Source organism: Coloeus monedula, assembly GCF_965178545.1.
Source record: "Coloeus monedula genome assembly, chromosome: 15".
Taxonomy (NCBI): domain Eukaryota; kingdom Metazoa; phylum Chordata; class Aves; order Passeriformes; family Corvidae; genus Coloeus; species Coloeus monedula.
The window spans coordinates 11,361,498-11,384,780 of record NC_138795.1 but is presented as its reverse complement, the minus strand read 5'-3'; the positions used below and the strand labels follow the sequence as shown (position 1 = coordinate 11,384,780).

General features: G+C 42.8%; 3 protein-coding genes across 3 annotated transcripts in view; 2 read left to right on the top strand and 1 right to left on the bottom strand.

Moving 5' to 3' along the window:
- Positions 1-5,255: 5,255 nt before the first annotated feature.
- Positions 5,256-8,021, top strand: LOC309578678 (protein Shroom1-like; the record flags this gene model as incomplete). Its single annotated transcript, XM_082291441.1, has 1 exon — positions 5,256-8,021. The coding sequence occupies one exon, from the start codon at positions 5,256-5,258 to the stop codon at positions 8,019-8,021; it is 2,766 nt and encodes a 921-aa protein (XP_082147567.1).
- Positions 8,022-8,084: 63 nt separating this feature from the next.
- LOC309578677 (protein Shroom1-like) lies at positions 8,085-14,971 on the top strand (the record flags this gene model as incomplete). The annotated part of the gene is made up of 6 exons (XM_082291440.1): positions 8,085-8,157; positions 8,719-8,789; positions 9,599-10,101; positions 10,485-10,635; positions 12,749-13,021; positions 14,717-14,971. 6 exons carry the CDS (start codon positions 8,085-8,087, stop codon positions 14,969-14,971), a joined length of 1,326 nt encoding a protein of 441 aa, XP_082147566.1.
- A 5,010-nt stretch (positions 14,972-19,981) lies between these two features.
- LOC309578676 (ankyrin repeat domain-containing protein SOWAHA-like) overlaps positions 19,982-23,283 on the bottom strand; it is a gene marked incomplete at its 3' end in the record, with an annotated part of 3,866 nt that continues 564 nt past the window's right edge. The window contains exon 2 of the mRNA XM_082291439.1: positions 19,982-20,041. Within this exon, the coding sequence (XP_082147565.1) occupies positions 19,982-20,041 (60 nt within the window). The remainder of the gene's footprint in view (positions 20,042-23,283) is intronic.

The window sequence follows — 23,283 nt, the reverse complement described above, 5'->3', positions numbered from 1 at the left end:
TATTAATTAGTTAATTTAATATATATTAATTCTAAAGGCATATGCTTAAAAATAAATAGTGTAACTATTGTGTAACTAAAAAGATTTTTTCTTTTTGATTTTTAGTACTTTAGAGTCTGTAATTTTTTAATGCTCTTGTGGTGTTTTTGTAGCCTGCAAAAGCAGTATGGGGGTAAATATATGGCATCAAATTAACTTGGTTAGATTTAAAAAAGAAATAAGGAAAATTATGATGACATTAAAATGGATAAAATGGAAATGGTTGTGAGGAAATGCATACATTTGGGATGAAACTGTGATTTCTGGCAAAAGCATTTTTTGAGAAGCACTTACAGAGGTAGAAGAAACAAAAAATGTTCAATGTTAATAGAATAGAGACTAATGCTGATGGAAACCAAGAGAAATTTTTGAAGCTGAATAAGGAAAGTCAGGGAATTCAAGGATAATGGAGAGGTATGTGGTGGGTAACTGCTCTAATTAAAAGGTCAAACTCTGCTGGGTGCTCAGGAAAGGTCTCTCCCAGGGCTGTGAAGAATTGCCAAACCTGATCTTCCTCATTAAATCCTTGGCCAGAGATTGGGCCACAGCTCTCCTCTCCAAAAGCAGTTTACTTGGGCCACAGCTTTTTATCACCCAGTAGACATGTTAGGCAAATGCCAAGTGTTCCTGTCCAGCACTGAGATGTCATCCCTATGGAAAGTGATGCCAGGAAGGTGTAAGATGGACCCATTCCGGCACTGTGGCTCCAGCAAAGCTCCCGTGCTGGTCACTAGGGATCTCATCCTTCTCTAGAGAGCCTGGCATACCAGGGTGAGGAAGTTTAGGAAGGTTTGTCTATGCCCCTACAGAAAAAAGGGGATACTGAGATGCATTATTGTTACTATGACTTTCATCCTCCTCTAAATTTCTCACAACACTTTGATAGCTCCAGAAAGCCTCAAGTGTGTATCCATGGGTTTTACTGGAAATGTTTACGTTCCTCAAACTATGGCAAAATTTATTTTGTGCACACAAGGCATAAACCTCCTCTAAATCCCACTTAGGCTCTGTTTTGGGACGGTGTGACACTGTGACTTCGCTGGCTCCCAGTAGAAGGGTAAGCCTTTCACTGAGCCTGGAAGCCAAATGTGAGACTTTGTCCTTGGGTGTTGATGCACAATATCCTTGGTGAACATTACCTACCTCACGACAGGTCTGGAATTGCACTAAATGAGAAAAATGGGGGTTAGAGTCTTCAGAAATCTTAGCAAAAAAAATACAGATTAGCAGAAAGTGTGTTTTTTCAGTCAACCAAAGGTACTATCATCTGCTATGTTTGCCTTCCTGCTTGAAACCTAAAGTTGAAAGTCCAAGGGGATAAAATTGTTGATTATAGGCTAGAAACAAATAATAAGAGGGAAAAGGCAGAGAAAGAGAGAAATAGTGACTTTCAGAGATGCTGAGCATAAAGGCAATGCCAGCCACACTTTCCTGAATGTGGTATCCTTCCACTTCTCTCACCCTTTCAACAGTCATGTCAAAGTGATGGAATTTGAAGACATTTGTCTGAAATTTCTGGATATTTCAAAGTCTAGTCAAAGGACCAACTCTTATTTCCAGACATCTCATATCTCAGAGACAGAGTCACTAAGAATGCATCCATGTTGTACAGGGGCATGGGTTTCTGTCCCAGAAGACCTGGATGGAGAACAGGGAACCTGGGTTAGATCATCAACCAATGACCTACTGAAGGTTCCTAGGAGAAACTGTACCTGCCAGAGACTGCACATGACTTCCCCAGCATTCTGGCCTCTCTAGGCTGCCCTGGGACAGCCAGGAGGATCACCGGCTAAAGCAAGAGTCTCTCAGGTGATCTTTTGTAGCAATGGGATCTCCTGGTCTGGGGAGTAGATGGGTCAGGTGCTGCAGACTGTGCAACTGATTGGAATCTGAAGAATTTCAGCTAATATTTACATCAAGTGTTTACCCTTTGATAAGGAACAGGTCATTCACAAATATGGACATGACATAATATTGGTAGGTTGGTCAAGGTGTTTGCTTCGCATTGTGCACACTTGTTCTCTTCTGGAGAACACTTGTATACTGTAGTTTGATCCACATTAACAGCTGTGGATTTCCCCTTTATTTTCATGGAGCCATTTGTATAAAAAGGGCGGATCCACAAAAAGAGAGCTAGGAAAGTTTGAACTGTGCTTGTGTTTATTAAGGAAAATGCTCATTCTTGCTTCTGTGATGGGAAGATTGTGTTGGTCACTTCAAGGGAACTCCACAAGTACAAAATTAGTATTGACTGTGTTATGTGCCAGGGGCTGTTTTTCCTGGGTTGTTGAGGGCAAATGAGAGGCTTGATAGAGAGAATACCTGTGTTTCTGATGGGTGATGATTTGTTTGGGCAAGCATTGTATATAAGTGCAGGTGAGTTATGGATCAATTATGGCACCTATCAAACTCTAAAGGAGGTCAAACAAGACCAAACTGTAATTATAATAAATCTTGCCCTTATAAGACAGGTAAGTTGTTCACTGAATGTGGTCTGGAGTCACTAAATTTTCTTTGTACAGAGTTAATTTGCCAGACATGAGACTTTGACCTACTGAGCTGGTTGCAAAGAATTCAAGATTATGCAATGCAAGTCACCCTTCCCTAGAACAGAACAGGTTGATGTGGATGGAAGTCAAGTTCACCTCTGTTTTTAACAACAAAAAACAACAAGCAAACAACTTTGGAACTTAATAGGTTGATAGTGGCTTATTTCTTCCTTAGGCATAGAGTGAATATACTTCCCTGCATCCCTACACTGTTAATACACTTCCCTTCATCTTTCAGTGGTTTTGGTTCTGATATACTTTAATTTAACATTATTCTTCTTGTTTTCAGTGGTTTACAATGCAAATATTGCAAGCCAGTCTGGAATGTGCACATTGTATTCCAGCCCTGCCAGAATATTTGAGACCCAGAGACAGTGCAGTCCATGAGGGAGCTCTACCACCTCCCTGCTGAGAACAATAATGACATTGTTCATGTTAGTTGAGTTTTAAGGACATTAATGATTTTCTCTTACATGGGAAAGAGAGGGCAGTTTCCACATAGTTCTTTTGAAGCGGATATTTCCTAAACCCTGGCAGCAGAATCCTTTACCTCAGTGTGTTCAAAGAACTAAGACATGTTTTCCAGGTGTGTTTCAGTATCAGTCAGAGGTTCTTACCTCAGTCTTCCAAGATACTGAAATTATATTTCCTATTATTTCTGGTATCATCATAAAAACTTGAGTCAAAAATTCTTCACTGTATTGCCAATTTCACCGTAAATCCCAATGAGGAGCTTGAAACAATGGGGGAAAAGAGATCTTGGGAATGACTGGTATAGGAAACCAGGAGAGTACTTCCATTGATAGACATGAACCAAATCACAACTGTTACTTGGATTCTACACATTGCCATGAAAAGTTAGAGCCAAATTCTCATTGTAAATCAAGGTGACTCCATTAACTTCCATGGAACTGTGCCAGCACATCCCAGACAAAGACTTGGCTCAGACTATTTATAGCACCATCAGTAAGAGCTGCTTGGAGAGGTTCCAATGGCAGAAAAATATGATTAAAACAAGGGAGATAAGAATGACAGGGAATCTGTCTTCTGTGTCTTTTGTGGAATGTGGCTCCTGTGGGGTTTGATCCTGTCCACCCACAGCACCTCCAGGTACCACTGAGCTCTCCCAGCTCAGTGAGACCCAGCAGTCACTGCCATGGGCCAGACTTCAGGGCATTCTGTTTGCCTAGGAAATGTAACGGCAGTGTGATACACTGTGGTACCCTCTCAGTCTGCAGTTAGTGTCACTGCAATCATTCAGCTGCTTTTTTTTCTCTGTGGTTTCAGAAAATCCAGGGTTTTCCTTTCACCAAGTATCTAAGGTTTTTATTTCTTTAAATTCCTCAATACACCATGGTGAAAAGGATGGAGAATGGCATCACCAGCTGCTGAGTCTTCCTATTTCCTTTGTGACCCTGTTATTCATACATTTCACAGCTAGATTTTAAATCATCTGTAAAGAGGGAGAGAACTCCAGACATCCTTGAGTTGGTTTCTTACTGAAATGTTGAAAAACCAAACAAACACAGAAAGACCCCCAAAAACCCACTTTGTGGTGTTAGGCTGTTTTCATTTCCCAGAAACTAGTTAATTTATTTAGTGTGCCCCAGCAGTCCAAGTTTCATGTATAGATTAACTTGTGTATTTTGGCTCCCATCCATCTCTTCCTTTGGCTCAAAATTAATGATAACAGGACTGTCTTTGAAAAAATGCAGAAATGTGATGATTTTTTTTTTTTTTTTTTTTTTTAATTAAAGAGAAACATCACCCTGAAACCTCTCTTTCTGCCATCTTTATGAGGCCCCACCACAGAAATATGATATTGGGAATGGCAGATTAGTGTCTGGTGAGTTCAACCTTTATGAATAAATCAGACATGTAATATTCTGGAGGGATCTGGACACAGTTTGTGTCTCCTCAGAAGGCCTGTTACTGGAGCAGCTTGTTGATGAAGCTTTTCAAGACTGTTTGTTTGCTTTCTTTTAATAACTGATCAGTTTCCAGAGCTGGTTTAAATGAGAACTACTAAACAAGTTCGCTGGCTAGCACCACTCTGGTGCCAGGTTCAGTCTTTTATTTGGGGCTCCTAGTGCCTGGGAGTACGTCAGGGCATTTGAAGCTGGCAGAGGTGGCTGAGAGTGTCACACTGGTGGTGTGAGAATCTTCTGCTTGTTTTCTCTTGGCCCATTGGGTTGCTGCTTGTGGAGATCCATTTGTTAAACTAAACCTATGGGCATCATGTACAGCAATCAGAGGAACAGTCAAGTGCTGCTGATAAACATGGGCTGTTTTCCGGACTCTGCAAAAACTGTGTATTTGTCTTACATGAACTCTATGCTGGTGCTTTTTCCTAGTCCATTTGGGGGTTTGCAGGAGAGTTCTGAGCTGTAGTCATAAATATTTAGCCATCTTTTAAAATCTCTGATTTGGGACTGACAGCAGAATGTCTCATCGAGATGGTCTGTCAGTCTGAAGCCACTTTTTATAGGACTCTGGGAAAGGTTTTCCAAGATGTGCCATGAGAATCCTCCCACTTTTTAACATATTTCTCTTTCATTTTAGGATCATCTAGATATTACTGCAATGTGACTGTAGAGAAAGATGTTCATTTCTAACAACTTGGTTGTGGACTTTTAAACAGACTTGTATTTCTGGAAATACTACAACATGAGTTCAGCTGGGAATGAGATAGAAAGATGGATACACAGGCAGGGTGGCAGAACTGGGAAGCTGGCAGAGCCTGTGACCTCTTCTGAAAATGATCGTATTTTGTCAGTGAAGTCAATCAGCAGCATGGACCATCTCTTGCACCTCCCTGGAAGGGCAGATTCTGCTTACAGCTCTTTCTCAGGAGGATCAAATGTTCCAGAGTACCCCATACCATCATGCCATGGTGAATACTGCTGTGTACCTCCAGAGCAGGTCTCGTACATAGACTCAGAATATGTAACAGGAATTTATAATTTCGGTGCTGCACACTTTGACCTCAGATCCCCCCAGCCATACAAGGCACCAGACCTGAGCACCCACAACAACTCTCATAGCACTAGTCTCACAGATCACTGTGGAATCACTCCTACCCAAAGGACTTCAAATCAGGGACCTCCAGCCCTGGCAGCACCTCCACCATTCCCTCTCACGCGACTTGACAGCTGTAACATCACTAATAGACACTTGGAAAAGTCAAGAGGGAGACAAGGCTCTGTAGGGCATACTGAGTGTAGTGTGCAGCCAGCTCCTGGTGCACAGGACAGCCAGCTGGCAGATAGGGATGTACTGTGGAGTCAATGCTGGGATGCAGTCACTGAGCAAGATCTAGGGCCTAATAGGGGAAAGACTCTGGAAAACAAGGGCCTTTCTTCTGATTTTACAAATGAGGTATCAAAAGTTCAGGGGTTAAAGATGGAGGAAAATGGAGAATGGAGCCCATCACAACAACCTACAAAGAGAAGTAATCCACACATTTTCAGCAGACCTTCTTCATTCATTTTTCAAGAATATTTAAGGACAGACTCTGTGGCGAATGTCCCCAAAATACTTTCTGCTTATAATTCAGTTCATGCTAATAAAATTCCCAAAGAGATGCGCTCCGAATCCTATCACCGAGCACATTCCAACCCTAAAGGTGTTAATGATGGACAGGAAGTCAAACAGTGTCCCTGGGGTGTGCCTAAGCCAAGTGCCAGAGAAGCAGCTCTGCCAAGCACTGTACCAGGGCCCAGCCAGAGGAAAAAGTCCTTGCCCTGTGCTCAGGGCCTGCTGCATGCCAGGTGGCATTTAGGCATGGGTCAGGATGTGTTTGGGGACAGCTCGGAATTAAAATATATGGAGAATGCTCTTCTAAATGAAAATGCTCCCAGGAAGCTAAACAGTTGTACAGACAAAAGTCAGTGCTATGATTCTGAAGGAAAAATTGTGAGCGGTATTAGTGAACCAGCCCCAAACCAGCAAAACAAAGTGCAGAGATCACCATTGTCCTGCAGCTGCAATGCTATGGAAGTGGAACACCCTCAGTGTGAGGAATCGGATCGGGGAAGAAAGCAATGCTGTGATGGCACAAGCCAAATGGCTTTTTTCAGACCAAAGAAAGATTCCACATCTCAGTCATTATGTGAAGTCCAGAAAGCAAACCAGGGTAATAACAGCAGTCCCGACCTCAGCACCCATCTGGAACAAGAAGAACCTCCTGTTCAGCAACACCAGCCTGTATTTCAAACACAGTTCTCAAGACAGCTTCAAGAGGACCATGCTGGTGAACAAATAACCAGGCTGGCAACTCCCATGCTTTACTATCTTTCTGCATGGAAAACCACCAATGTCCTGCACCCCAACAAGCTCACCTACAGTCAAGAGGACTCAAGGAGCTCACCAAAGGAAATTCCTTCAAGCAGCAATGCTGCCTTAGCACAGTGTCTAGAGATACAAAGAGAAGGCCATCAGCTTCAGAGGAGCAGCCACCACCATCTGTGCAGTGCTGATGATCTCCTGCTCCAGACAAAAGATCTTATTCTTAGGAGTCCTGCCTCAGTCATGGAAGAGAGTTTCCGGAATGACTATATAGAGAAAATTAAAGTGGCTCAGAAAAAGGTTCTCAAAGAAACTTCCTTTAAAAGAAAAGACTTACAGATGAGTTTGCCTGTCAGACTGAGACAGAAATCCTCTGAAAGGCCATCAATTGAACACCTTTGGTCTTTCTCATTATCCAGTGCAAGCGAGGATGCCAAACCTGTTCCTTGCTCCCCTTCTCATCTAGAATCCTTGGAAAGTTTCAACAGAGATGAAGAAATAAGGAGGCCACAAAAAAGTCAAGCACGGGGAAGGAAAAGGGTAACCCAAGAGCAAAAGAAACTGTGCTACTCTGAGCCTGAGAAGCTCAATCACCTAATGGATAAGGAAGTATCATGGAGTCAAGTTAGGGATGACATCAATGAGCAAGATGCAGTGTCATCCAGGAGAAGGAATCTGGAAAATGCCCTTCCTCTGTTCTCCAGCTCCAGGACAGAGCTGAAACAAATCCAGCACAATGCACTGATCGAATACATGGAGCGAAAGATCGGTCAAAGACCAGGTGGCTCACAGCACCTCCCACTGCATAAGCCACCCCTGCAGAAGAGGCTGTTGAATCCCAAAGGGCCTCCTGTCCATATTTCCAACCCAAATGGGAGCAGGAAGATGCAAAATGATAAGGTTTTTTGCCAAGTTCTCTCTGAACAAAAATCACCAGATGTTTTTCCTCCTTTGCCTTTTGCTGCCCCACTGAACGTGACCAACAGGTGCAATCCCAATGAAGGAGATGGGAAGTGTACTAGCAAGTGTCCATCAGCTAAAAGTCTCCCACAGGCAGGTGATTCAGCATCTGGGAGAGCTCCTGAGAGATCAAAATCCACTCCTTCTTCCACACAGGTGAGAAACCAGTACCTAAAGGGGGCCTAAAAAAGTCAGAGGGACTCTGGCACTTGGAAGATGCATTTGCCAGGAACATGTGCTGTATGCAGGATGAGGCTGTTTGTGCTCCAGCAGTCATTATTGTTCATGACAGCAACTTCATTAGAGCCCTATCCCAGAAAAGGTGATTATAGGAAGAATTTTATAAATTACCAACCTTTTTTGGCTCCTGAATTTGAAAGACAGTAGCTGTCAATATTGTTGAGGAGAATAAAGAAGATAAAGGGTCAGAAAATAAATAATTTAACATACCACTAAAATTACCCTACTGAAGAGACTGACAAACTTCCACCAGTGCTGAATTTCTGAATTGTTATGATGGTAGAGGTATATTTTGTTGAAAGCTGTTCTTTTGGTTTTCTAGGAGAAAAAAAAAAAAAAAAGGATGCTACCTAGGAAGAGCATAATAGCAATTTAAATAATAAAAAAGAGATAGAGGAAAACATCCCCAAAGATTAAAAACACCCAACGAACAAAACCAAAACCTTTCCCCCTAGAAACAACAACAACCAAACAAAAACCACCCAACAAAACAAACCACAAACAAAAAAGCACAAACCTCGGTGAACCTACTTGGAGATCCATCAGCAGCTTCCCTTTCTGGGGATAACAAACATGGGAGTAAAATTAGGCAGCTGCCTCGCCTGAAATGCTGGTTGCCCCAGTGTGCTGTTTTCCCTTCCAGGAAATGTGCAGATGTGCCAGCGGTGCAGCAGCATCATTCCATCGCTGTGGGAGCTGCCCCGGCACCTCCAGGTAAGGCTGTGGAGTTGTGCCTGGGTACAGCCGATGTCCCAAGTGTGGGACCTCCAGCGCTGCTCCCCTCTTCTCCCTCGGGATCCTTTGTTGTCCATATGGGAATATTCACCCGCTACTCTCTTAGTCTTTAAAATAATTTCTACGCTGTGAAGTGGGAAGTGCCGAGTGCCCCTGAGCAGCTGTCCCTGCACAGCAGGGCTCCATCATATCTCTGGGGTCACAGCTCCCTCATCTGAGCTCTGGAGAAAACCGCATTTCCAACAGCTCGGATATGCCCAGTCCTGGAGAATATGTGTGATCAGGACTGGTGTAAAAGGGGATTTTGGTGTGTTTTTTAAAGGAAAAAAATACTGTGCCGTTTACACATCACTAACTAGGAAGTTTGTGTTTTAACTCTCCATATTTGCTTTGCTAGTTTGAGGAGCATCAAGGGAGATAAACATCTGAACTCTGTCTCAGCAAGGCAGTGATGCTGACTCTTTTGTAGTAAAAGAATGTCCACTCTTTCAAAAATATCCCAGTGGTTTCTGGAGACTTGAATGGCTTATGAAAAAAAATTAAAATTTTTCTTAAATTTCCTAGTTTAGCAGGTTAGCATAAAAGTAACTGAAAGCTCCAGACAGAACCATAACATCAGAAACATTTGATCATTGCTCTTAAACAGTCTGCAAAAATATCTTTGTTGTTGTAGAGGGAGTGTCTCAAATAAAAGGAATTGTCTTCTTTCTTACAGTTTCTGTGATCCTGAGAAAGAGGGATCCAAGAATCATGAACATAATGACATAACCGGACATGTGTGTGGTCAGGAGAAAAAGGAGCAGATTCCTGAAACCTCTATTCCTGTCCCAAGAAGTGGAAGCAAGGAGGGCGCTCAAGTGGAGGAGGAATGCAGAACTCAGTCTCTGAGTGGGAATGCTGCACTCAAGTGTCCAGAGCAGCAGCAGCCTGCAGCTTCTCCAGTGCAGGAAATGCATCTCTGCACTGTATTGGCTCAGCCTTACCAAGGCGACAAAAATCCAGCCAAAGGTTTACTTGCCCAGGAAACATCCGTGCACATCAACAATGATGTTCCCCTGGACAGAAAGACACACCTGTCTGAAAGGAGGCTGGAGTCTCCTCAGGACCAGCGATACCAAGAGCTTGCTATGGAGATCATTGCCAAAGACAGTTCTCTGGTGGACATTCTCATACCTCATCCTCTTAGAAAAACTTCTTTGGACCTGATGGAGGGTTTGTTTTCTGTTAACACTTCCATGCTGGATAAATCACACAGGAAAAGAGGAAAAGTACAGCATGTGCAGGAGAATGAGTAAGTAGACAAAACCAATTATCTAGCACTTTGGTCTATTTTAATGTATGGATATCATGTACATACTAGTAGTAAGATGAACTTGAACACACTGTTTTATTTTTGTTTCATTAGAAAAATATTTAGCTCTCTGATTTACATACCAAGAAATATCTGAGGCTAAGGGTATATGATGGAAGAAAAGTGGTTCAGTGATCCCTTATTAAAGGCATTGTGACAGGCTGCAAATCTTTTGCTCTATATCTTCTAAAAATTTAGAGGATCTCCTGTGGTGAAAAGAGAGGAGAGTGATCCTGAAGTCAAGATAGATAAAACCATGAATTCGATGTTTGTGAAGAAAACTGTAAGTGTTTGCTGCAGGTGTTTATTTTCTGTTCCAATAGCAGGAAAAGTCATGGAGATGGATCAGAAAAATGTCCTAAACCTGAACATGAAGCCAAGCAAAGGAGCAATGATCCTGCCTCTAAGGGAAACCAAGTCCTGAAGAGGAACAGAGACAGCACAAACAAGCTAGATGACATCACATCTAAGAGAGTATGTAGATGACTATCACAGGAACCACTGTTTCTCCATCATGACAAAGAAATACTTATTAATCTCATTATTACTATGGATATTTTTATCCCAATAACATTTCACAGGAAACTTTGAATCAATTTTTTGCCAGTAGGTGAAGTCCTGGCAAATTGGCATATTGATCATAAATAGTAATATTTAAATCCTGCCTGATTTGACTTGGATCTCTCATCATGAAAGGTTTCCGTTCCATGACACTTGTACAGCCAGCTCCTGTGCAGCAGCAGCAAACTACCAATTTAACACTCAAATCTAATCTCAAAATCTGTAAAATAAATTAGAACTGGCAGCCTAAATAAGAAATATTCTTTAGTCTGGGAACTGGCAGCAGCTTGTGCACATTCCAGTGTCCAATTAACTCCATATATGCAGAGAATAGGGGACATAGCTGGACAGTGATAGAAGTATGGAGCTTGGAAGGGTGACTATGTAGCTTTGCAGAGTTAGGTGGGCTTTTTCCTCTGGCCATGCTCCATCTCAGCTAATGACAATCTGCCTTCCTGAAGCTCTTCCTGCTGTGCACATTACCTGCTGTCTTACTGCTCCTCCTGTTCATGCTGGTATTGTCCAGCTTTCAAAGAAGGTGATGGTGTGCTCCCACTCCAGTCATGAGGCCTTTTTCCATACAATTTCCCCATGAAACAGCCTCTTCTGATTACTTTTCTACCCAGGCACCATGGCCTGCTTGAATTGCCCATGGAACTGACTTTTTCTGTGCATATGCTACGTGAAATTCTAATCAGTTCTTCCAAAGCTTGGTACAGAGCTGGGACTTCATGCTCATGTCTTAGAACAACAACTCTTTGTAATCTTGTTGTAATCTTTATTGCAGTTCCCTTCTGACTAATTGGAAGCTCTCTGAGCCAGGGAATATGTCACCAGTGTGAGAAATGAGACAACTCTTAAAAAGATTAATTTATTGAAAACAGAAAAATTGAAAAATTACAGAAATTTAAAAAAATATAAAAATTTGGGATCCTATGGCTCGGTAGATGGTATGCCCCAGGAGCTCAGGGATATGAGATCTTCTGGCTGAGACAGCACTAGACCTCAGGTAGAGAAAAAAAACTTGCAGTGCTGGGTTGACTTAAAAAAATTACTAAAAGCCCCTTAAAAGGGGTAAGGCTTTTAATGCCCAGCACCGATGTCTCCCACAGCTAGTCTGGAGAGAGCAAGAGGGGAAGAGAGAAGAGAGCCCGCCTCTCGGCTTCGTCCTTTTTATAGCTTTTGCTCCGCCCCCAGTCCACCCACAGCCCACCCACAGCCCGCCCCTTCGATCCAAGGCGATTGGTGCTTTCCCTTTGATGGATCATCTCCGTCCACCAATGGCTCATCGTTGTCAAGGGGGGTGGTATCAGTTAGAGATAAGGGAATACAATACCTTCATTAAAATTCAGGTATTCAGGTTGCCATGGAACTTGCCTGCAGAGTAATGGCTCTGTAGCTAAAAACAGCTGCTGGCTATTAAGACTGGGTGGGGGGTTTGGCCTTGGAATCAAAATGCAAGTGAAACACCTACAAAAAGTATTAAAATACATCCAACACACCTCAAAACACTTGTAAAAGTATACAGTAAACACAGGAAAGGTAACTCTTATGGTGTACCAGTGGTTTGTAGCTAGAAAAGGGGCAAGTTTGTGATTTTTAACTGGGAAAATTTTAACTGGGAAGGGTGCAACTCTATTAATAAACTTTAAACAAATGGAAACACTGATAATGGAACTGGATTTTTGTACCTGGGCTGATGGGTTAATTGTAACATTCAATTTAAAAATAATTAACTCAAAATTAATTATTTAAAGCACTTAATATGCAAAGAACAAGCACAAATAGGGATTTCATGTATGACAACCAGCTAAGGTGATTACAAGTAATTTGCTTTTCAGAGTTCGGGAATTAAGTACAGCTTAGAAAATACTGCTTTTTTTCTCCCCTCTTTTCTTTCCTGTAGCTTAAAATTACATTAAAAGTAAAAAATTTGGCAATGCGAAGAAAATCCATTCTCTAGAACTGAGATGGATTCTCTTTGGCAGTAACAGCTTTCTGTGATTTTTTTCTTTTCCCTTTACAGTTGGAACTCATGGCCGGTCTCCAGTCCAGGCTGCAGGTGCTGTGGGAAGAACGGGAGCTGGTTCTCTCAGAAGCCAGGGAATGTGCCAAGCGGGGTGAGGAGCTGGAGGCCATGGTGCGGGATCTCTGCAAGCCAAATGAGTTTGAGCGCTATATGATGTTTATTGGGGACCTGGAGAAAGTGGTGAGCCTCTTGCTCTGCTTGTCCAGCCGCCTTGCCCGAGTCCAGAATGCCATAAACAGGATGGATGGCAGCACAGATGCTGAGGAGAAGGTGAGTGACAACAAAGGTGCTGAATTTGTTTGGTTCATTTCTTTCCAGGTGCAGCTATGCTCAGCTCATTTGTCTGACAGCTTGTTTAGCTCATTAGTTGTACATTATCCCAACCAGCCATTGCCCAGGCAGTGTTTATGTCCCAGGATGGGCCGTGTCCCCATGGCTGAAGCAGAGCAGGTTTCTGGTGAGGACCAAGGTTCAGTGCTGGAGCACAGGAGTGCAGAGTGAGCTCTGCAACTGGGTGCTGGGGGTAACAGCAAAACCTTGAGAGGCTCCAAGGTAGAGGGGTGGCCTTTGGACCCTTGGGCTTCTCCTTGTGGAGTAGCTCCAAATCTGTGTTTCACAGGGCGTTTTGCAGGTTTATTTCTCCACTGGTAACTTCATTGTACTAATTACTGCCTCTGAAATAATATTTCACTAAATGGGTTTGTCCTAGCGAGCAGGAAGATGTGGTCATAACTTGAGATAAAACACACTGTAGTTTAACTCAACTAGCCAGCTCATTTTTAAAATGAGGAATTGTCTCATGTCACCAGGAAATTATTTAAACTCTTGGGAAGTCTCATTTTTTCTGAAGAATAAAAGCCAAATTTATCCCAGAAATTATGCTTCCTTGCTGTCCTTATTGCTCTTAGATGTGTTTTTATCAATACAATACCTGCTGCTATCTCTCATTTGGAAATTGGAAAAGCACAGAGTTAGAAAACTGGGATTTTCTGGAGCTGTGCTGCTGCTGACCTTCATCTCTGGAGGTTCATCATAGTTCACACACAGAATAGCACTAAAAAGGTCCTTCCATGCAGTGTGATGTGGAGAGCCAGGATTCACCTCTTCCAAAATGTCAGTTGTGTTAATGTGAATAATTTTAAACAGTATTTCATGCTTACTTTCACTATATGGTAGGCAGGGAGGGTGTTGTTTATCTAGTATTACATTTATACTCTTCATAGGAAACACATTTAAATAACTTATTCAAATATTTTAATAGCATGCCTAATAAAGACTTAGTTAAGTGCTAACATTTTTAGCAACCATCTCCCACTAACTGCATTTGCCCTCATGTCAGCAAAACCAGCAGTCTCAATCTTTGACTTCATTTTTAGGGTTTCAGTAGTGACCATTGCTCTGTGCTGTATTTATGGGAAACAGGACATTTTCCAGCAGTGTAATCACATGAAAAATATAGCTGAATGAGAATTAGCTAAAGTTAAAAGATACTAAAATCCTGTAGAACAAGCAAGGCTCAACTCTTTAAAAGAAGCCTTTGATGAACAGTTACTGTCTACATCACAGTTATTTTATCACACTGACCTTTTAATAGAAGCCACTGTATCTTTTTAATATGTCAGTGACACTCTGGCCACATGCAACACACAAAACAAAGATATGTGCCTTAAAGAGCTTTTAAAAAAAATGAAGATTGTTACAGGATACTTTAAAATGACCAGAATGTTAAGTATAGTGATTTTTTTCACCAGGGCAGCATGGGAGAAGTGAACCTTTATGGCATTTACTGTGTCTTTACAAGCCACAAGAATGAGTAATTCAATCGATAAAAAACTCAGGTGGAACACAAAGCCCACAAGAGGAAGTAATTCAATTAAATTGACTGTGGCTTCTAAATGAAGAAATAGAATCTGCCAGGAGTGATGGGTTCTCATGGTGTGCTGCTTTGTTTTTTGATTCCATTAGCGATCGCTGAATGAACGGCACAAGCTCTTGTCTCAACAGCAGGAAGATGCAAAGGACCTGAAGGAGAATCTGGACCGGAGGGAACGTGTGGTCTCTGGAATCCTTGCCAAATACCTGACAGAGCAGCAGCTCCAGGACTATCAACACTTTGTTCAAGTCAAGACCTCCTTGCTGATTGAACAGAAGAACCTTGAAGAGCAGATTAAATTTTTCAAAGAACAGTTAGAAAATCTCGAGCAAAGCATCCCTGTCTAACACCCACCACCAGGCCAGACATTTTTATATGTTATTTGTCATGTTTCCCTGGAAATCCCCAGGCACTCTCATAACAGCGCTCAGTTTGGTTGATTCTTCCAATCCTATTTGTGCCACAACACTGACAAGTGCTTAGATGCTCTGGGATGCTCTAGGCACACTGTGGACATGCCTTCCATTTGGGCAGGCCAACTGACAGCATCTCACTGTGTGTAGCAAACGGCCTTGTGGATGTGACTGATAGGATTCATTGCTCCTATTAACTTGGCATGTATTTCCCCTTCTTCTTGTCCATCCATCTGTTTCCAGATCAACATAATCTCAATAAAAGAACCGTACAAATATTTGCCTCTTGTGGGTGGGTTGAGTGTTTGAAATGAAAAATTATGTGGGTGCTCAGATTTGAATTGGTGATTGCACAAAGCTATAAGAAATGTTACGGACTATTTCAGTGAAACTCCTGCGCTTGTTTCTACCTTTTATATGTGTGACACAGTACAAATACACTGTAATGGAAGAAAATAATTATTTCCTTCCTTGGCCATCCGTGAGTCTTTCCTGGCTCTGTGTAATCCTGGTAGGCTGTTCAGAGAAGGTCAGAAAAAGGGTGGGCTTCACTGACATCAAAGAGCCAATCAGTTTAAATGAACAGGTTTGGGAATCATAAACTCTTAGCTTATCCTGCACAGTCATTTGCAAAGTCCTTGCTGTGCTTTTGAAGCACTTATTTTTCAAGTAGCACCTTCAGTGGGTTGTTTTTTGGTAGTTTTCAATTGTCAGCATGCATAAAAAGCCTGAACTTAAGGGAAAAGCTCAGCTGCAGACTGGGCCAGGTGGAACCACTGGAAGAGATTATTCAGTTTCAATGGACTTTATCTAAAACCCTTGGCAAAAATCTTTTAAGCCAATGTTTGCATTGAGTCAAACCAGTGATGTTGCTGTATTTAAAATCCCAGTGTGTTTTGAATGCAAGAATTCAGTGAGAACAATATGCAGCCTAAGGTACATACCTAGACCATGAATAAGGCAGCCACTAATTAAACAGGTTTCTTCCACAGCCAAAATAGATGTTCATTGTGCCATGAAGATGGGCTTTACCAAGAAACGTTTTACTAGTTTGTGTGTCCTGGTTGGACAATGGTGTGCATCCTGGCTACAGTAAATACCACCACCACAGGGAGAAGCTGTCCTGTTCCTGAGAAATCTTATTTGGAATTGCATGTCACTGAGCGCAAGAACTCTGGGAGCACAGTGACCAAGTTGCCGAGTGTACTGTGGTTGCCTTAATACCTGGGGGAAAACAGCCAGACACTGTAGATCCAGTGAGTAATCTGCACAGTGATTCTCATAAGGCCATAAATACAGCTTTTAACATGTTAAGTCTGAAAGCTGCCTTTTGAAAATGGTCTTTAAAGTAACAAAAGCAATGTTAATGGAGTCAGTGGAGAATTTTAAAAAATATGAGCAATGTTAAATGAGTTGTTTGCATGATTTGAGAAGCCTGACTTGAAGGTGCACTTTAGTCTTATTATTCCTAGTTGAGGGAAAAACATCTGATTGGAAATAAATGTTTTGTAATTGAAGCAAATGCTTGCTTTTAAGGGGGAAAAAAAATATGTCTGTCCTGTTTAGCTTATCTTTTTAGGATTTTGTTCCATGGGGAGGGCGATTGCTACCCCTCCCTTCCATGATTGGCACTCACACATATGCTTCAAAGAGCAATAATTAAAAATAACTTTTACTTGTTTTCAAAAAAAGAAAAAAAAAAAAAAAAGAGACTCCTTAGTACAGTATTCGACTCTAAATTCCAGGCACAGTGATGGCACCAGAACCTCTGCAGACAAGCAAAGATCCGCTTTCAAAGCACCAGCAGGTCTGGATTGTCAGGTGGGTCTTGATTTTGATACTGATCATTTGTTACCAATTTATTAGGAGGGTAATGGTGAAAGCTCATGCTGGACCTCAGCCATGTGCAGCGTTCCTGACACACCAACATACTAAGACATGGTAAGTGTCCCTTTCCGCTCCAGTCAGCTGCAGCCTCTGAAAGTACAGACTGAAGCCAAGAAATGGTTTAAGCACTTGCTTTTGACTCCTATTGCCTTTTGCTGAAAGTTTGATATTTAGAACACTAATTACATCCCCATACCAACATGTGGCAGCTTTCTCCCAACTTCAAGTCATGCAGCATAGAAGGCCAGATGGCCAGAAATACAGAGCATCTTCATTTTACAACACTGTGATCCCACACTGCTCCAGACAGTTTTTTCTGATCCTTTACCATCAGAAGACAAATTTAAGACTTGAACTGTAAATAGCAGTAACTGGTGGTCTTTTTGGGAAAGCAAATCCATAGGGATTATGGAAATAAAACGCTGTGCAGTCCTTGTATATAATTACTGCTCATACCATTACTCACCAGCCTTCCATTTGTGACTTCTACAGCAATGGCACTGAGTTACCTCTGCCCAGAGTCCTGGGAAAGTATCAGCTTCAAGAGACTTCTGTACCTTGGCAGTGCCCCCGTGCTGGCAACTTATGTAAACGAAGTCAAGTGTGTGTGAGTTCAGAAAATGCAAGGAATGAAGAAGCTGCCTGGTACCTGACCCCCTGGGAGAGCAGGCAGGAAATCCCCACTGCTGCCCAGGCTAGGGAATCTCCTGTTGCAGCCTGCCAGCCTGATACTTCCACAGGTATAATGTAATGTGAGCCCAGCTTCAAGGAGAATTGCAATTGAAGCCCTGTGGGGAGCTGTCTCTATGAATTAATGACAGCTGCAGCCAGGAGAGTGCAGAACTGCAGTGCTGAGGAGAAGGAAGAGGTGAAAGAGGCAAAATGCAAGCGCCCAGATCTCCTTGTGGGGTGCCGGCAGCGGGAGGCTGGGGGGATTCCAGGAACAATCTCTGCATCTCGCTTGGCCACCCACAAACAAGTGGCGTGGGGGGAGACTCTGCAATAGCTTCTGTTGTGCCAAGCAGAAGTAGGTGGGCCTGATTTCGGGATAAGAAGATGACTTACATTGCCCGAGGCAGAGCATGAGCCTGTGGTGCTGGTGTGGGAGCAGTCAGTGGCAGCAGCAGCACATCCTGCCTGTCTGACAGTGTCCTGGCAGCAAATGAGAGATTTTTAGACACAGTGGCTTGTTTAGAACCATTTAACACTCACTGCGATGTGTGGGAGTCACTGCTGGACCAGGAGCTGCTGTTTCAGCATCTTAGGAACTAAATTGAAGGATTTAATTATTTTGTTTTAAACCCCAGCCTCATTTTCTTCACTGGGGCGTTATGGTGGGGGACTTTTGCATGTGGAACTAATTAAGGAACAGAGGGCTGCAGGAGTTAATGCAGATGTACTCTGCAAAAATAGCTACTTCGTGCTTGTGAGAGCTGCATTTAATAAGTAGAAGGGTGTTCTCCCTGCTTTGAGAATTCATGGCAACCATCTGAATAAATTTTTAAAAATAAACTCAGAGCAGCATTGCAAAGCTAATCTTCTGTGCCTGGAGGGAGCCCACATAGACATTAAAGAATAATCAGCCTGTAGGAATCATGCAACCTCTGGGATTCACAAAAGGCTCTCAAGAAGCAGCACTTGAATTTCACTGCTAAATGAAGAGAGGCATTAAAGGTTATCAGAGATTCTAAAATACCACATGAGCCTTGAAGCTGAGTCATCTCATAGATAAATCCACAGAGAGAGAATTATGGACTGCACTGATAGTCTTGATTTAGAGAATAAGAGACATTTCTAAAAATGTGCATGAAGAGCCAGAGGTCTTTCTAATGGGCTCAGCCCATGGTGGAAGAGCAAGAACATCCCAAACTACGTCAAAAGGGAACCATTTGTGAAACAGTCTCTCCAGAGATCCCTGCCCTGGCAGCTCCTGATGGTATGGCTGGTGCCTGCAGGACCCCCATCTGAGCTTCAGCTGCTCCCTGCTGAGTGCAGGGTCAGTATCGTGTCACCCGATGTCACAGTGGCTGCTTGGAGAGGTCTCAGCTGGTCTGGTCCAGAGCTGATCCCAGCCTGGAGTGGAGCTGGTAGTTCTTTGTTGCAAAGAGGAAAACTACCATGGGAGAGTGGCGGAAGAAAATACAACATAAAAATAATGGTGAGAAAGTCTGTCTGTACTGCTGCAGTTTGTTACTGTGACCATATTGGTGAATCTTATTGGTGTGACCATCTGCCTCATGCAGGAGCCTGTAGGTGAGGACACAGGGGAGGGCCTGGCACCCCAATACCATGACCTCACATCAAGGGCTTGTGCATTTGGGCATTGTGTTCTATTCAGTGGAAATGAAGGTTTGTGTCAGCTGTGACTCCACAGTGCTTGCTGTGCTTCTCAGCTAGAGTCTCTTACCTTGTCTGGAGGGTCTCAATGTGATAGATATGGATGATTTTCCTCTTGGGAAATGGTGATCTGGGTTTGTCTGGGAACTCATGCTTTTAGGTGAAGAAAAGGAGTAATGCTCTACCTGGGACAAACATAGAGCAGAAGTTCTACCGAGAAAGGGAAAGATTAACATTGCCAGCATAATTTTTATTGTGCACATCTCTTTTTTCTCTTCATAGAAAGGGAAGAAGATGTACTAAAGCTGTGCTAATATTAACAGCTAGTATTTTGCCTGGTTCAGGGTTACACATACAGTGTAAAGGCTCAATGTGCTTAATGACTTGTTTTGTCTTTTAAATTTCTGAAATAAACCTCAAAACTGGAATAGAAATATTCTTCATTAGGATGCAGGGTTTTTGATCTGTGTTGCCCTGCTCTGTCCCTGCTCTCCCCCTGCAGCAAACAAACACCACACTGTTTGTGCCCGTGCTACATGCTGGCCAAGGCCCTGTTAACAACCTCTTAATTTGGTGAGTCCCACAACAGTACAAACGACTGGAAAGGGCAAAACCTGCCATGTTGCCATTTTACTCAGATTAATATGCATATTGGGAGGCAAATACACCCAATACTCCTCAGAACAAAACGTGCCAAGGAACACACAAACCAAATTATCCTTAGCAGGCAGACTGAGCCAGGGTCAAGGAAACACTAACTGTGCTGATCCCTAGGTCATGCTGGAAACATGAAGAGAGGGAGCAAGACATGAGCAGTGGGGAATTAGGGGACTGTCTAGAAATGCTTCCTCTACCTCCAGCTGGTGGCTGCAACTCCCATTTATTTTCTGGAGTTACTGTGACTCTTCGACTGGACTGTGGGTTTGTGAAGAAGCTGAAATCTCATTAAGACTCCTATGCAGTGCAGGAGTGGCATTTCCTGGGTTTTCATAGTCCACGTTTCTGTGCAGCACTCACAAGGGAATGAAGACAGACAAAAATCTCTGTGAGCCTGACCACAACCACACTGCCTCACACTGCTCAAACAGCCACGTCCAGGAGGACAAAGTCTGTCCCTTTGCGCAGAATCATGGTTTGAGGTTTGTTTGCAGAGCTCTTCATAGAAGGTTTTTGAGCTGATACTCCTCAGAACAAAACATGCCAAGGAACAGACAAACCAAATTATCCTTAGCAGGCAGACTGAGCCAGGGTCAAGGAAACATTAGCTGTGCTGATCCCTAGTGCTGCTGAACTAAAATGTGAGCTAGTTTTGTGTAGGTGGTCCACTGAAGGCATATTCACAGGGTGGGGGAATGACACTGCTCATGCTGCCTACAGGTCTAAAAACATTATCTTGATTTCAGTTTGCATATCAGTACTGACTGTGTGCTTTAAAGAAGTGACCAAGATGATTATCTCCATTTTATAACAGGAAAACTGAGACATGGTGAGAGGGCAGGCTAGTAACCAAGGCAAATTACCACTGAGCTGCTGAGTCCTGCTCCTGTGCCTGATCTGTGCCTTCCATGTCCAGCCTTCCCCACCACTAAGCCCTCTCCAGGGGGCAGGAGCAGAGCCAGGGGTCCTCGGTTTTTTGGTTTTTACCTTTCCTGCTATTAACTTTGATGGTGCCTAAGGCAGCTCCCAGCTCTGGGCTGGCACTCAAAGGCTGCATGCCTAGCCCGTGGCACAGCTCCTGCCCCGGGCCAGTGTGCTGAGGGCAGCCCAGTCCTCCTCTCAGCTGTTCCTGTGAAAATATCCCGGCTAAACTTCACAGCTATCACTCGTTCAGGTGAAAATCCTACTACGTTCAGCCAGATTTGGGCTTGAAAATGAGAATTAAGGAGAATTAGTCAAGCTGAGGGATTCATAAAACAGTCCTGCTTTAATCTCTTGCAGGAAAATGCTCTCATGATCACTCATTTCCTTACAGTGTCCCTTCCCACAGTTTAAAGGGCAACATTGGAACCTAAAACACAGCCAGGCTGATGGACTGGTTTTACTTCAAACTAAAGGCACTATATATATCTGTAAGATGACAGCAGTGCATTCTCGATACCTCTCAGTATTTGTCTGCACCCGAAGTTGTACGGAACTGGAACTGCGTGTACTCATCCCAGCCTGCCTAAATACTATCTTTTCCTTCATCGGCTCAACAAGGAGGAGGAATGAGCTGAGTCACTGCACAAACTTGCTGGCAGAGCCTGGCCCGGCCCATCCCACCCACAGCACCTGGCCTTGTGAGCTCCCCATCTTTGTGTCACCACCATCCTGCCAAGCCTCCAGCACTCCCTGGGGAACGCTGGAAGAGGGCTCTTGCTGCTGGGCATTTTTCTATCACAACAGCTAATCGCTGCGATGCCTCTGAGGAAGGAGCAGTGCAGAATTTCCTTGATAATATGTGTTGCAATGAATCTTATCTCAGCTGTGACTTCTTTAACAGAACAATAGAGAAGCAATGAAACCTTCTCCCTACTTTCCCGGGGGTGAAATCACAACCACACTCTCCAAGTTAGTCAGGTGGGGTTTTTAAACACAAAACACTCCATCCTTGAATCCTGTCTCTGGCTCATGTAGGCTTGACTCTGAATGAGCACTAAAGTTCATAGAGCTATGGTGTTTGGACAGGTATCAAGCCTATACCCATAATTATTGAACAAACTTCTCCATAAGTCCAAGCCAAACTGGAGTGTTTGCAATTCCCACAGAAACAGAATGCTTTCACCAGGCAGTGTCAGTGCCTCAGAGGTAACATGAATGCACATACACACTTCTATGGTTTCAGGAAATTTTTTTAAAAAATTATTAAAATATTTTTTTTTAAAAAGTCGTTTATGTCAGTACACTTGGAAAGACATTTTAAAACAGAGCCCTTTTTTTCCAGGAACTCTGCAAGCTGACAGAGTGCAGCACAAATCAAGGCTCCAAAGGACCAAGCTGGTCAATGGTCGCACCAACAGCTAGAGAGCAAACTGGACTTTATTTTTTTAAACCCTACTCCAGATACAGAAATCATGAGGTGCTTGATCATTAACCTTTGCTTAACAACTTAATTAGTTAAATACAGAAGCAGACCCATCCAGAATAATCCAGTCTCTTCCTAGAACTGGATCTGACCTGGCTGCAACCTCTGATTACACTCCTGACGAATGTCACCAACTCCAGGAACTTCAGGGAGAGTGTTTTGAAGTAAAGAGGGCAGTGCCTCCATCTTCAGTCCTACAGCATTCCTTGTGAGTGTTTGGGACAAGTCAATTAGAACCAATTACAAGTACTAGGTTTAATGCAAGGCGGAAAAACCGAAAACATTCCTGACGCCACTGACTTGGAAGGAAAGGCAAAGCATGCAAACAAGTGTTTCAGTGCAGAAACCCAAACAGAGCCACTGCAGCACTGCTCTCACCTTCAGCACCTCTCAATGATACAGGTTTCTAGTCACAGTTTTAGAGAAAACATGCTGGTTTAGCAGACTTGCCCCAGAAGTTGGACAGTTTCTGTTCATAGCTCTGCCTCTTTGCATTAACTTTTACCAAGCAGTAATTAAAAAAATAATAATCTTACTGCAAATAAATTATTTAACCTGCAGTTACCATGCTTTTTGAGCTACGTGTAGTTCTATATATAGAACAATTATGTTTATCATATAAAAGAAGAAGAAGAGTTAGTTTTAGGTCAATGATTCACACTGTTGAAATAAACACTGCTTCAAGAGGTCATGCAGAGGTTCTGTCATGAAACACCTAACATTACATAAAGCCCAGTGTATAGATATTTATTTTAAATAGGTCAAAATGAAAGGCCAAGTTTTAAACAAAAAGAATCAGACATACAAGCCTAACTTTGTTTCCAGTAGGCTACTCAGAAACTCTGACGGATCCAATTCCCAGTTTTTCAGCTCAGTTTTTCACTATCAAATATCAAGAAGGTTTTTATTCAGATTAAGTTGACTGAACTACAGTAAAGTTTAAATGTTCACAGTATCA